General features: G+C 42.1%; 1 protein-coding gene across 2 annotated transcripts in view; it reads left to right on the top strand.

Moving 5' to 3' along the window:
* The first annotated feature begins 6,473 nt into the window (after positions 1-6,473).
* CCZ1 (CCZ1 homolog, vacuolar protein trafficking and biogenesis associated) overlaps positions 6,474-12,178 on the top strand; it is a 189,154-nt gene continuing 183,449 nt past the window's right edge. For both annotated transcript variants that reach the window (XM_069869855.1, XM_069869854.1), the window contains exons 1-8: positions 6,474-6,641; positions 8,440-8,537; positions 8,679-8,772; positions 8,870-8,944; positions 9,238-9,285; positions 9,914-9,997; positions 11,240-11,415; positions 12,030-12,111. In XM_069869855.1, the coding sequence (XP_069725956.1) occupies positions 6,531-6,641; positions 8,440-8,537; positions 8,679-8,772; positions 8,870-8,944; positions 9,238-9,285; positions 9,914-9,997; positions 11,240-11,415; positions 12,030-12,111 (768 nt within the window). In that variant the 5' untranslated portion in view covers positions 6,474-6,530. The remainder of the gene's footprint in view (positions 6,642-8,439; positions 8,538-8,678; positions 8,773-8,869; positions 8,945-9,237; positions 9,286-9,913; positions 9,998-11,239; positions 11,416-12,029; positions 12,112-12,178) is intronic.

Raw genomic sequence — 12,178 nt, 5'->3', positions numbered from 1 at the left:
TTTGCTGCAAATGACTACATTTAAAACTAACTGCATTTTTTTTCTTTTAAAAAGTCTCTATAAATACTGGTAATTGTGCAGAAAAACATGAAAACCAGAACTGAATTGTTTATGAGATAACCAGCTATTGCCGAGAAAGAGACTAAACAATCTGAATGCACCTTGTGAGAAGGGTTATATAACTCCCAGAGCAACAAAGTCACAGAGTTCACATGGCTAATGCTTCAATGGGCTCGGCCCTTTTCTCTCTCCCAACCTGTATTTTACAAACCTAACAAAACAGTAACTGAAAAATTCCAGCTGGTCTCAAACATGCTCATCATCAAAACAAAAGCAAACAAATTAAATTTCTCCTTTACTTAGTGTGGAAAAAAGTTCATGGAGTTCCCTCCTCCAAGACACCCCAGACAGCTGCACCTATACAAGTTCTGTAATGATTCATCCCTGGGTACACCCCTCTGTCTCCTCTGCAGCCATCTACTCTTTTGGGATCCAGCTGCTGGAGAACCAGCCAAGAAACATCTACTGTCTTTTAAAAAATTGCGTATATATTAATCAACAATTCTTATCAGTTAACAGCCAAAACCAGAATTTTTGTCCTATTTCAAAATGTTTTCAAGTAGCTTAATTTGGTGTATAAGTTACTTGTAAGCTGGGATACTCAGTACATGCGAGAATTTAATATGGTCATCATATTTTTCCTTTTATTGTTCAATAAGAATATAAATTGATAAAAAATGAACATTGAATTTTAATAACATTTCTTAACATTATGAAATATGCTCATCTGGCCTAAATCACTAGAGTATCAATGACTTAAACAGAGCTACTCAGATTTACACAAGCTGAGGATCTGACCGAGGGAGACTCTCACAGCATATGATGGATGTCACATGATATTCACAAGAAAGAAATTGTGTTCTTGGCAATGAAGCTAGTCTGATGACAGAAGGGTCTTGGACTAGTTCATAGGTAAATAACAAACAAATCACTCTCCTTTTACAATTAAGTGTTCTGACCTTGACTAATCATATTACATCAAGCAGGCAAATACATGTAAAATAAAGAATCTTCCTGTTGTTATTGTGCTTTGAACTCCAGCTCCTCTCAATGACTTGGTCTTTGCACTGGGGACCTAGACAAAGAAATTCAGAGGGAAAGTACAAATTCTGTGATTCTCCACTAAGGCACAAACCATTGCTGGGGAAGGTCATTGGACAGAACGTTTGTGTAGTGCCCTGACCCACAACCAACTTGTGAGTGAAATTAGAACTTCCTTCCTTTTCCAGAGAGAAGAACATAGAGCTGTCTGCTTCTGATGTTCCTGTAAAACATCTGAACTACAAAATGTACTGAGGCCCCATTGAGAGGCAAGGAACGAAAAGACTAGGGAAGCACATATCCTTTAAACTAGTTTGTATGTAAAAACTTTACAAAAATGTTGTTCATCATTACTAATTGAAAACATGTCTCAGTTGTTTGTTTATAGATTATTATTGTATACAAGTTGTGCACTACAGCACTAAACAGAAAAAAAAACTACACACTTCTTCCACTTGGGATATTCTGAAATCTCTCTAACACCCAAAGTACTGCAGTTGAAAGAACCCTTCCATACATTTCCATCAAGAAAAAAAGTACCTTTAAAAACCTTAAAAGTACAGCAACTACTGCAGTAGATTATTGTTCTCTGTGGGAGAACATTTTAAGTAAAGGAAAACTTGTTGACTTCCAGAGTGGAAGAAATTTTAAAGTTACAACAACTTATCATTTCCCTGGAGTCCTTGAAATGCTAAAGCATACTTTTGAATGCTCTTGTAAAACACATGACAGTGGTAACTCAAACTGGATTTTCTCACTAACAGAGATACCTGCTCCATGGCCTCAAACAAAACACCAGTGCTAAGCCTCCTTTTAGAGACGTGGTATGCAGATTTCTATGGGTTTCAAGCAAGGACTTGTAATTAAGAAAGCTCCTGGGCAGGGCTTTATTGGCTGACAAGGAAGAAAAAACTAAAGACATTTACCATAAGCAACCATCATTTAACATATGGATATGGGTGCTTCCTGAATAAGCAGCCACTTTCTATAACCATATATTCACTGAATGGGATGGAAATGAGGACTGCATTCATCAGCTGCATTCACTACCAGGATTCGACATGAAAGGCAGCATCCAGCAAACAGCTACTACTGACAATCATGATTACAGATTGCAACAGGAGTTGCAACTATTAATCATAAGTTCCACTTGTACATTGTATACTAAAATTATTCACTAAACACAACTATAAAAATAGTTTTAGAAAATACCAGAATACTTGTGATTCCATTTAAATACAAGTCTCCAGATTTCCACTTAATTTGCACATTTTTTACCCCATTATACCCTGTGCTATGTTACCCCACCCGAGAACAGTTAAAATTAAAATATAAAAGAATTAACAGTGGCTTTACTCAATCTCTAAGCATGAAAACCACCGTGCCTTAGACAAGTCAAACTATGACTTAATTCTTCATGTAATTCTCTCATTTCTTACATCAGGGAAATAATGAACATATTACTACATTAACCTTCACAGCTGAGATCCTTTTCACTGCGTAGCCCCTTCCTCATCCTCTCTTCCCAGCCTTTCTTTCACATGTACTACAGATCCAGACTAGTAACAACAGCTAGGCATTCCTGTTAAACACATTAAACAAATCCAAACATTTAAATACCTCAAGTTTTGCATGAAATTAGGTTTTTACTGTTATTCAGTGACTTTGTATCATTAACCATACACAAAGCTATTGTAAAGTTACTGCTTTCCTTCATGAAGTCTCTTACCCTGCAAAGCAAATACATCCATTATTAAGCCATTTCTACTCACCATGACACTCGGTTGTTCATATTCTACACTGAGAAGAAATCTGGCAGGTATGAAAGATGTTTTTAGCAGGACCCCCACATCTCGCTGCAGTGTTGTTTTCACACGTATCTACAGAGGCCTGTTGCAGTATTAACAAAGCGTGCAGACCAGGGATACACAGGCATTGTGCTTTTTGCTAGATCAGAGTGCCATTTTGTAATTTATTTGCTAAACTAATCCCAAACTGCTGACTCTACACGTTCGTTAACACATTTAGACCACATACTGTCAATGGAACAGCTATTTGAGCTGTCAGCTCTATTTATTTACAGCTGTCAGCTCTAACACCCAGAGTGATTTATAGTATACCTTTTTGTTATGTCTGCTACTATACAGCTGATGGAAATGCTCAAAGTAATACCTAGAAATAGGTTCAACAAACCAAAACACAGGACTACACAATCCTATTTCTTACTCCTACATAATATTTTTAAATAAATTGGAAAGCACTCATAAAGTTGTTAATTATTCATCTCTTGATGCAGGGGTTGTCCTGTCAAATTCCCAACACACTTATTCAGCAGTTTAACTTTACATAATCATGGGCTAGGAATCACATTTCAAACTCAGGATGATCTGATGCCACTTTGCAAATGTCAAGGTGTGGTGTTACTGCACATACAATTAAGAAGATGGGATGAAATTGTAACTGCAATCGAAGTTTCTTCCTGCCCTGTTAACTTGTACATTAGAAATGTAATCATTTAATTGAATCTGTTATCACTTACACTTTGCAGATTTTCACAAGTACTTCTACCAGAAGTGATGTCAAGTTACAGATGAGCTTGCACTGAGTGGAATTATATTTTAGCAATCACTACACATACATTCATTCCCTTCGTAGGAAAAGCTTGGCGTGGAAACACCTTCCTTAGCAATCACCAATTACACTAAGTATCCACTGTCCATGGGTACATGCCTCCACAATACATCCCTTGCAACAGTATTTATACTACAGCAGTAAATAGGTGCCCTAGTCATAGACCAGGGTTTCTATCATGCTAACTCCTGAACAAATACACATCTAAAGACACACAAGCCAAAATCCCCAGTCACTTCAGGTTTACAATTTCTTTAGGTAAGAAATTAATTAACTTGACTATCAATACCATAATTTTTAAGAATTTCCATGTTTTGCTTTAAATGAGTAGTATAAAGAAATGAACTTCCGCTAAGCCTGCGGTCCTGATCACCTTCACCACCTCCTGCTCCCTGTAGTATAGCACAAGCAAGGAGGAGGACTTGGCTTTTTTTCGTTTGATATATTCAATCCTGACTGGACGTTCCAAGAAACTGTCTCATGCAGAGTGCAGCCTTAAAAAGGACAGACCATAACTAGGAAGGGCTGATCTGCGCACTCTGCTGAATTTTAACACATAGCTGCAGGGTGGGAAGCAAGAGTTACTGTATCTGGATGCTTCATCCTGACACGTTTGGCCTCATCCTTACTCAGCCTGTGCTCAGGGTAAGCCTGTGGAGCCCAGCAGAGCAAAGCCTTCCCCTTTGCTGCTTTCTTGTGCTGACAAGAGGCAGGAACCAACCTTCCACCCTGACCTCTCTAAAAACACCTGCATTAAATTACAAATCAGATTCTCTCTGCAGCTTTGGAAACGTTTCCTACAGCCGCTTGAGACCTGGCTGGTGCTGACTGGAAATGCTCAGTCACCTGCTATGGCTCAGCCTGTGGTGTTGCTCTGACCTGTCCAGATCACGAGACATGAGGAGCTGCTCAGCTCTCGAGAGGTTTGGGTTAAACACCATGTGTGCAAGCAGCAAAGGTGACAACCAAGGCGGTGATAAGCTCCACACCCATGGAAAGGAATTCTGCACACACACTGCGTTCACATATTCAAAGTCCCCGTTGAACCAGCCTGAGATGGCCTCAGCACACCTGAGCCAGACGTTGCCGCCAGCCAGGAACTTCATTTTCTGCTTCACAGGAGGCATCACCTCCCATTCTGTGCCTCCCTTCCCTCACAGGAGGCAGCCCCCTCCATTCTGTGCCTCCCTCCCCTCACAAGGAGGAATCACCTCCCATTTTGTGCCTCCCTTCCCTCACAAGGAGGCAGCCCCCTCCATTCTGTGCCTCCCTTCCCTCACAGGAGGCAGCCCCCTCCATTCTGTGCCTCCCTTCCCTCACAAGGAGGAATCACCTCCCATTTTGTGCCTCCCTTCTCTCACAGGAGGCAGCTCCTTCCATTCCGTGCCTCCCTTCCTTCACAAGGAGGAATCACCTCCCATTCTGTGCCTCCCTTCCCTCACAGGAGGCAGCCCCCTCCATTTTGTGCCTCCCTTCCCTCACAAGGAGGCAGCCTCCTCCATTCTGTGCCTCCCTCCCCTCACAAGGAGGAATCATCTCCCATTTCTTGCCTCCCTTCCCTCAGGTACCGGGAGGGCCTGCAGCCATGTGAGACAGAGCTGCAGGCCAACTCTACCAGCCCGGAGAAAGAGCAGGCATCTCCCTCTGGCTTACACGGCTCGCTTTTTGAGTAGACTTATTAAATATTAAATTACTGCAGTCTTACAGCATCTTGATTCCGCACAGCGCTCTTACCGCACTGCACCGAGTCCTCAAACAAGGCGGCAGCGGCGGGGCTGGCGCGGGCTGTCCAGAAGGGCACTGCTGGCTCCGAGTGGGAATATCGATGGAGAGGGACGGTAGGAACCAAAACAGTGACTAAAGTGAAAAATCAGAAACTCAAGAAATACCCTTTTCTTTCAGATTTCACCTGGCACAACTGTAAGAAATCTTCCCAGTACAGATTTCTAAATGACCTGACAGGCTTCAGTGTTCCATTTTATCTTTTACACCTTACCACGGTGTTTCCTTAAGCAATTATCTAACTGCAGTTTATCCACATTCCTAATCTTCACGCTCCTGCAGTGAAGCAAAGCCACACGTCGCTTACTGTGCAGCTATTTATGCTTATAATTCAGCTCTCAGTGAATTTTGATTAAAATTGGAATTGAAAAGTAGCAGTAAAGCTTCTATTTTATCAGCTTAATGCCACTTTTAAAATGTACTTATTATTTTTATTTATGTATTTATACATATAAAATACCTATATATAATCATAGAATCATAGAATAACCAGGCTGGAAGACACCCACCGGATCACCGAGTCCAACCATTCCTATCAAGATCATCGAGTCCAACCATTCCTATCAAAATATATAATGTATATCTAAATATATTAATACATAACTATAGATTTTATAAATTTATATGTATAATTATATATTTATATTTACATTTATTTAGTATCTAGGATATTGATTGATTGATTGATTGTCTTTTTTTTTAATCCCTAAAATGCCATTTTTTTGTTTCCTGTGCCAGACAAGAAAACCACCCCAAAAGCCCCTGGAAAGGCCTCAGGCTGAGGCAGCAGCTCTGCGAGGCACAGAACCACAAGCTGATGCATCTCCCCCCTTGCACCCCGCCCCTGCCGCTCCCCTCCCCGCCGCCGGCGGCGCTGCGGAGCGCGGGCTCCTCCCCGCCCCTCGGGCACAGGGAGCGCTTCCGGTCCCGTGCCCGGCTCTTCCGGGGCGAAGGCGGAAGCGGCGCGGGGCCGGGCTGCGCGCCGATGGTGTGTGGCGGCCGGCCCCACGCTCAGCATGGCGGCGGCGGCGGCGGCGGCGGGGGGAGCCGGCCAGGAGAAGCAGCTCGCTCCGACGCTGCTCAGCTTCTTCATCTACAACCCCAAGCTGGGGCCCAAAGAGGGAGAGGTACCGGAGCGGGGCTGCGCGGCGAGGAGGGGCCCGGGCGGCGGCGGCGGGGCCGGGTGCCGCCTCTCGCCGCCCCGCGGCGGGGGAGCAGGAGCGGTAACCGAGCGCGTTTCCCACGGCGGCGCCTCGAGCGGTGCAGGCGGGAGCGGTTCTGTCGGTAACCGACTCTTTGCGATGCAGGAACTTGGTCTAAAAATAATTTCATGCGGGTGGCGGCAACGCGGTAGAAAGCTTAGCGCTTGTCCCGGCTAAATAAGACGGGGAGAGAGAGTTGGGCTTCTTCAGCTCAGAGAGAAGAAGGCTTCAGGGAGACCTTGGAGCAGCCTCCAGTACTTAAAGGGGCTCCAGAAAGCTGGGGAGGGGCTCTCGATCAGGGAGTGCAGGGATAGGACGAGGAAGAACGCTTTGAAGCTGAAAGAGGGGAGATTTAGTTTAGATATGAGAAAGAAATGTTTTCCTGTGAGGGTGGGGAAGCACTGGAACAGGTTGTCCAGAGAAGTTGTGGCTGCCCCATTCCTGAAGGTGTTGGAGGCCGGGTTGGATGGGGCTTGGAGCAACCTGGTCGGGTGGCAGGTGTCCCTGCCTATGGCAGGGGGGTTAGAACTGGATGGGTTTTAATATCCCTTCTAACTCAAACCATTCTGTGATTCTAATTTCAAGTTATTACTAGCATTTTCTTACCATTGTGGTCTTTATTATCAAAGTAAATTCAAGAAGTTATAGTCTGTGATTTTAGATAATCGCATACAGTAGGGTTCACGTGATAATGTTTTGTTTCAATAGTTTTTTTGGAACAGAGCAGTGTCCTGTCATCCTCGTTAGTGCCCAGGGTGATGAGACTGAGTGCACCCTCAGCAGGTCCATGGGTGACTCCAGGCTGGTGGGCAGGGCTGCCACTCAGAGGGACCCTCAGTGAGCTGGGAAAGGGGCCAGCAGAAACCTTGTGCAGCTCATGAAGGTGAATGCCAAGTCCTGCGTGTGGGATGAAATACGCTCATACACCGTGATGGCGGCTAACTGGTTAGAAAGCAGTTTTGCAAAACAGGACCGGGGAGTCCTTGTGAACAACGGATCATAACCAAATCAGCAGTGAAAACCAACAGTGTGCCAGGCTGTGTGACTGAGGGTGTGTGAGTTAGTCAAGTGAAGTGATTGCTTCCACTCTGTTTAACGTTGGTGAGATACGTGTGGTCACTGTTCCTCTGGGGCTTCCTAGAGTAGGGAAAACACTGACAAGCTGAACCAAGCCCAGGGGAGAACCCCTGAGCTGGTCGGGGGCTGCAGTCCATGGTGTACCAGGAGAGCCTTAGATAACTGGTTTTGTGCAGCCTGAAGAAAAGGCAATGTGGAAGGTCAAAACTCTTTACAGTGAAGTGGTTAAACAGCAAAACAGGGACTAGAAAAGCTGTAGAATCTCTGTCTTTGGAAACAGGCAGACCTTTGACAAGACTTTGAGCAATCTGAGCTAGCTTTGAGCTAGCCAGGCTTTGATCTGGCTTTGAGGCTAGCCTTGCTTTGAACTAGCTGTGAAGGGACTTGGGCCTATGATTTCAATAGGCGTGGAATTTATAAAACGTTTTGAGATATCTTGGGATGGCTGCTTAAGTGTGCTCAAATATGCCTTTTATTTGTTACTACAGAAGCCCATTTATGTACAAGATAAAATTCTGCCTAAGAAATGAAGGGATTGAAGTTAAAAACCAAGCAAACCACGAACTCTGTTCTTTAACTCTGATTCTTTTAAAATGCATTTGCTTTGATTTCTTTTTTGTTTGTTTTTTTTTTTCCCAAATTTCAGGAAGAAAAGAAGATTCTCTTCTATCACCCAAACGAAGTAGAAAAGAATGAGAAAATTAGAAATGTGGGACTATGTGAAGCTATAGTCCAGTTCACAAGGTATGAAGTCTGATTGCATGGCTCACTGTAATAGCACAAGCACTGTATTTTAAATTTTCCAATTGTGTTTTCTTTTTGTGTGTATAAATATCTATGTCTATGGACTAAATATCTATATCTGTATATATGCTTTCTTTCCAGGACCTTTAGCCCAACAAAACCTGCAAAATCCCTACATACGCAGAAAAACAGACAATTTTTCCATGAACCTGAAGAAAACTTCTGGATGGTCATGGTACTTATGCATGGGATATGCATATTTCTAAAACATGATACTACGATGTTCTCAATGCATTCTGCATTGTCTAATACCAGCCTATTCCACTTTCTAGGTTGTACGGAATCCCATAATAGAAAAACACAAAGATGGAAAGCCAGTCTATGAATATCAGGAAGAGGAATTACTGGTAATCGTGAACTTTTTCCTGTTACTGTTTGTAACTGGTATCTTGTATGTGAGTTAATAGGGCACTTTTGGTATTAAATGTAAGGGGAAAGGGACTCCCTTTACTGAAAAAGTACTTTTTTAAGTACAAAGAAGTTTCTACGTGCTGACTGAAAATGCTGTTTAACTTTTCAGAGATTGATTTCTTCAATTTGTTTGTTTGCTGGCTCTTTTAAAACATGTTATGTGTAGCTCAGCTAAAATATTTGAAACTCTGCCTCTGCTCAGCCTAATATTGTGTTCTCTTTTCTGCAGGACAAGGTTTATAGTTCGGTCCTACAGCAGTGCTACAGCATGTATAAGGTAGAGTTAATACTATAGCCTCCTCTTCTGGGCAGAATTGATGCTTGTGGTACCATTTGGACGTACAAGTTCATCAGTGCTTTGACATTCTTCTCTCATAACTATTGTCTGCTCTTTTTCTGAAGCTGTAATGGTGTTGGTGGAAGAGAAAAATAAAACTTTTGCAGTTACCTGTGCTGGTTCATTAGCTTATTGTAAAATTCAGAACCCTCTAATTTCTGTAAAGTCCAGATTTCTTCCTTCACGAGGAGTTACTCTACTAAGCATTTAATTTTTGATGGTGTTAGATATTATGTTGGAGAAACAATACTGGATAATGGCCATCAGTCTGGCTTTTACAAAGCAAGAACATAAGATGCTTAAGCGACATAGATAAATAATTTCTCTCCCATTAAAAGATTTAGTTTCCTTTTCTTTCTGTTTCTGCCTCTGCTGTCATACATACCTGGACACTTCAAATCTGAGAGTTCTTCAATAAGGAAGGGATGTATTTGGATCTGTGTGGAGTCCAAATACTGGGACATGGGAGCAGTATTACGGTTTAGCTTTGTTCATGGCAGAGTTATAAGAAATTATTGTAAACGGGTACCCAACTGACTGATTTTTTTCTTTTTAATTTAACTGTTAGCTTTTCAATGGCACGTTCCTGAAAGCCATGGAAGATGGAGGTGTAAAAGTTCTAAAGGAGAGACTAGAGAAATTTTTCCATCGGGTAAGACCTTATTTTTCAGGCACATACAGTGTGGTTCTGCATTGGAAATAAAACGCCAAAATCTTCTCTAAATGGCTGCAATGTAACTGTAAAACACGGGGAGCGGAAAAGGTGCAGTGGCAACGCAGAAAATCTGGTTACTCGTTTTCAGACACTTCCTGCTTCCTACTAGTGGAGTTGAACCACAAGCGTGGTTATGGCTTGATGGGACGGCTTAACTGTTGGATATTTTTTCTGATGGAATCACGTTCATTCTTTGGAAATTCTGCTTTACCATTTGAATTGGTTAGTGTGATAGCAGTCTGTGCAGACCTATTTCAGTAACTGTTGCAGCATCTTTCAAGTTGGAAAGAATGTGGAGAGGTTCAACCTCCTATTCAAAGGAGAGTAACACTGAATTCAAACCAGACTGCATAGGACTTTGGCTGGTTGAAAATATCCAGGGATGGAAATGCCACAACCTGCACGCACAGACTTAGATTATACACTGTGACAGAGAACTGTCGTACTACTTGTCTCCAAGTATTTTACTTTTGGGTTTTTCTGGTAATGTGAAGTGACTGTAGAGGGAGCCATTGGATAACTCATCTTTCGCAGAGCAGAGCATTTGATAGTGTGTTTGAAATCCCGGTAAAGTTTACATTTATCAAGAAAGAGAATAATAGAAATTCTTTTCCTTTGCTTGTTGAAAACTAATGGATTTATCTGCTAATATTTTTACGAAGTTAGTTCTGAAATTAAATATTAATAAGAAAGGCTGCGTTTTCTTATACTCTCCAAAGATCTTGAGTTAGCCTTACAAGCTGTTGTCACACAGAGAATTATAGAATGGTTTGGAATGGAACCTTAAAACCCATCCCTGTGCAATGAGCAGGGACATCTTCAACCACGTCAAAGCCCCCTCCAACCTGACCTTGAATATTCCTAGGGATGGGGATTCTGTCACCTTTCTGGGAAACCAGCGCCAGTGTTTTACCGGCCTCATTGTAAAAAGCTTCTTCCTTCTACTTAGTCTGAATCTCCCCTTTTTCAGTTTAAAACCATTACCCCTTGTCCTATCACGACAGGCCCTGCTAAAATGTCTGTCCCCACGTGAAGGAGTATGTCATACAAGCAGAACTGGATGGGATTATTTTTAGATTGTTAGTATAAGATGACCGGGATTATACTAAGATTTGTCATTTGAATCTACACACTGGAAGTTCTCTGCATTCGAAAAAACAACTGTCACTGTTCTCTCAGTACTTGCAGACGCTGCATTTACAGTCTTGTGATCTGCTGGATGTCTTTTGTGGAATCAGCTTCTTTCCACTGGATAAAATGACTTACTTGAAAATTCAGTCGTTTATTAACAGGATGGAAGAAAGCTTGAACATAGTCAAGTATACTGCATTTCTCTACAATGACCAGCTTATCTGGTAGGTACTTAATAATTCTTCAATGTCTCTTCAATTTCTCATCCTACACATAAGTGCCATAATAGCAGAGCTTCTGAATCTCGGAGAGTTGCATGAAAATGAAAAAACTGAATGGTAGGATGAGCAATAGGTAAGAAAGGCACTGGTCTTCAGCTTTAATTATTACGTATTACTTCCAAGTTGGCCTGAAGAGCTAGAGAAGTGTACTTGCAATTTCCATCACACACAGCCTCTGTGCATATACACAAGTTCCTCTGTAGGACCTTTAGCAGAAAAGGTCAATTTAAGGATTTTCTTTATATGGTTCTGAACCAGATAGTTGCAATGCTTGTGAAAAGGTCTTAAAAATGGACTTAAGAATAGCAAACTTGATCTTTGTTTAAATATTGTTTCTCTTTTGGTTTACAGCTAATTCAGATGTGGGTTTTGTATTTAGGAAATAAACTAACAAATATTTTATCATAAATTAATGTTCTGGGATTGACTCTACTGAGACACTGAAATGGTGCTACCCTAGTTCGGTATGTGCTTTGCCTGCGTTCTGGTTAGGCAGAAAGTATAATCAGAACTGCAGCACAAACATCACTTGTGTCTTTTTCTCCTTGCTGTTCTAGGAGCGGACTGGAACAAGACGACATGAGAATTTTATATAAATATCTCACGACATCTCTATTTCCAAGGCACATGGAGCCTGAGGTATGGCAGCTGGGTTTTTGGGGGGTGTGTGATGCAGGTTGCTGGTTTGGGATTTTGTGTGTGGTTG

Source organism: Phaenicophaeus curvirostris, chromosome 16 (genome assembly GCF_032191515.1).
Source record: "Phaenicophaeus curvirostris isolate KB17595 chromosome 16, BPBGC_Pcur_1.0, whole genome shotgun sequence".
NCBI classification, from domain to species: Eukaryota; Metazoa; Chordata; class Aves; order Cuculiformes; family Cuculidae; genus Phaenicophaeus; species Phaenicophaeus curvirostris.
The sequence above is the reverse complement of the archived record's forward strand: the minus strand, read 5'-3'. Positions and strand labels throughout refer to the sequence as shown.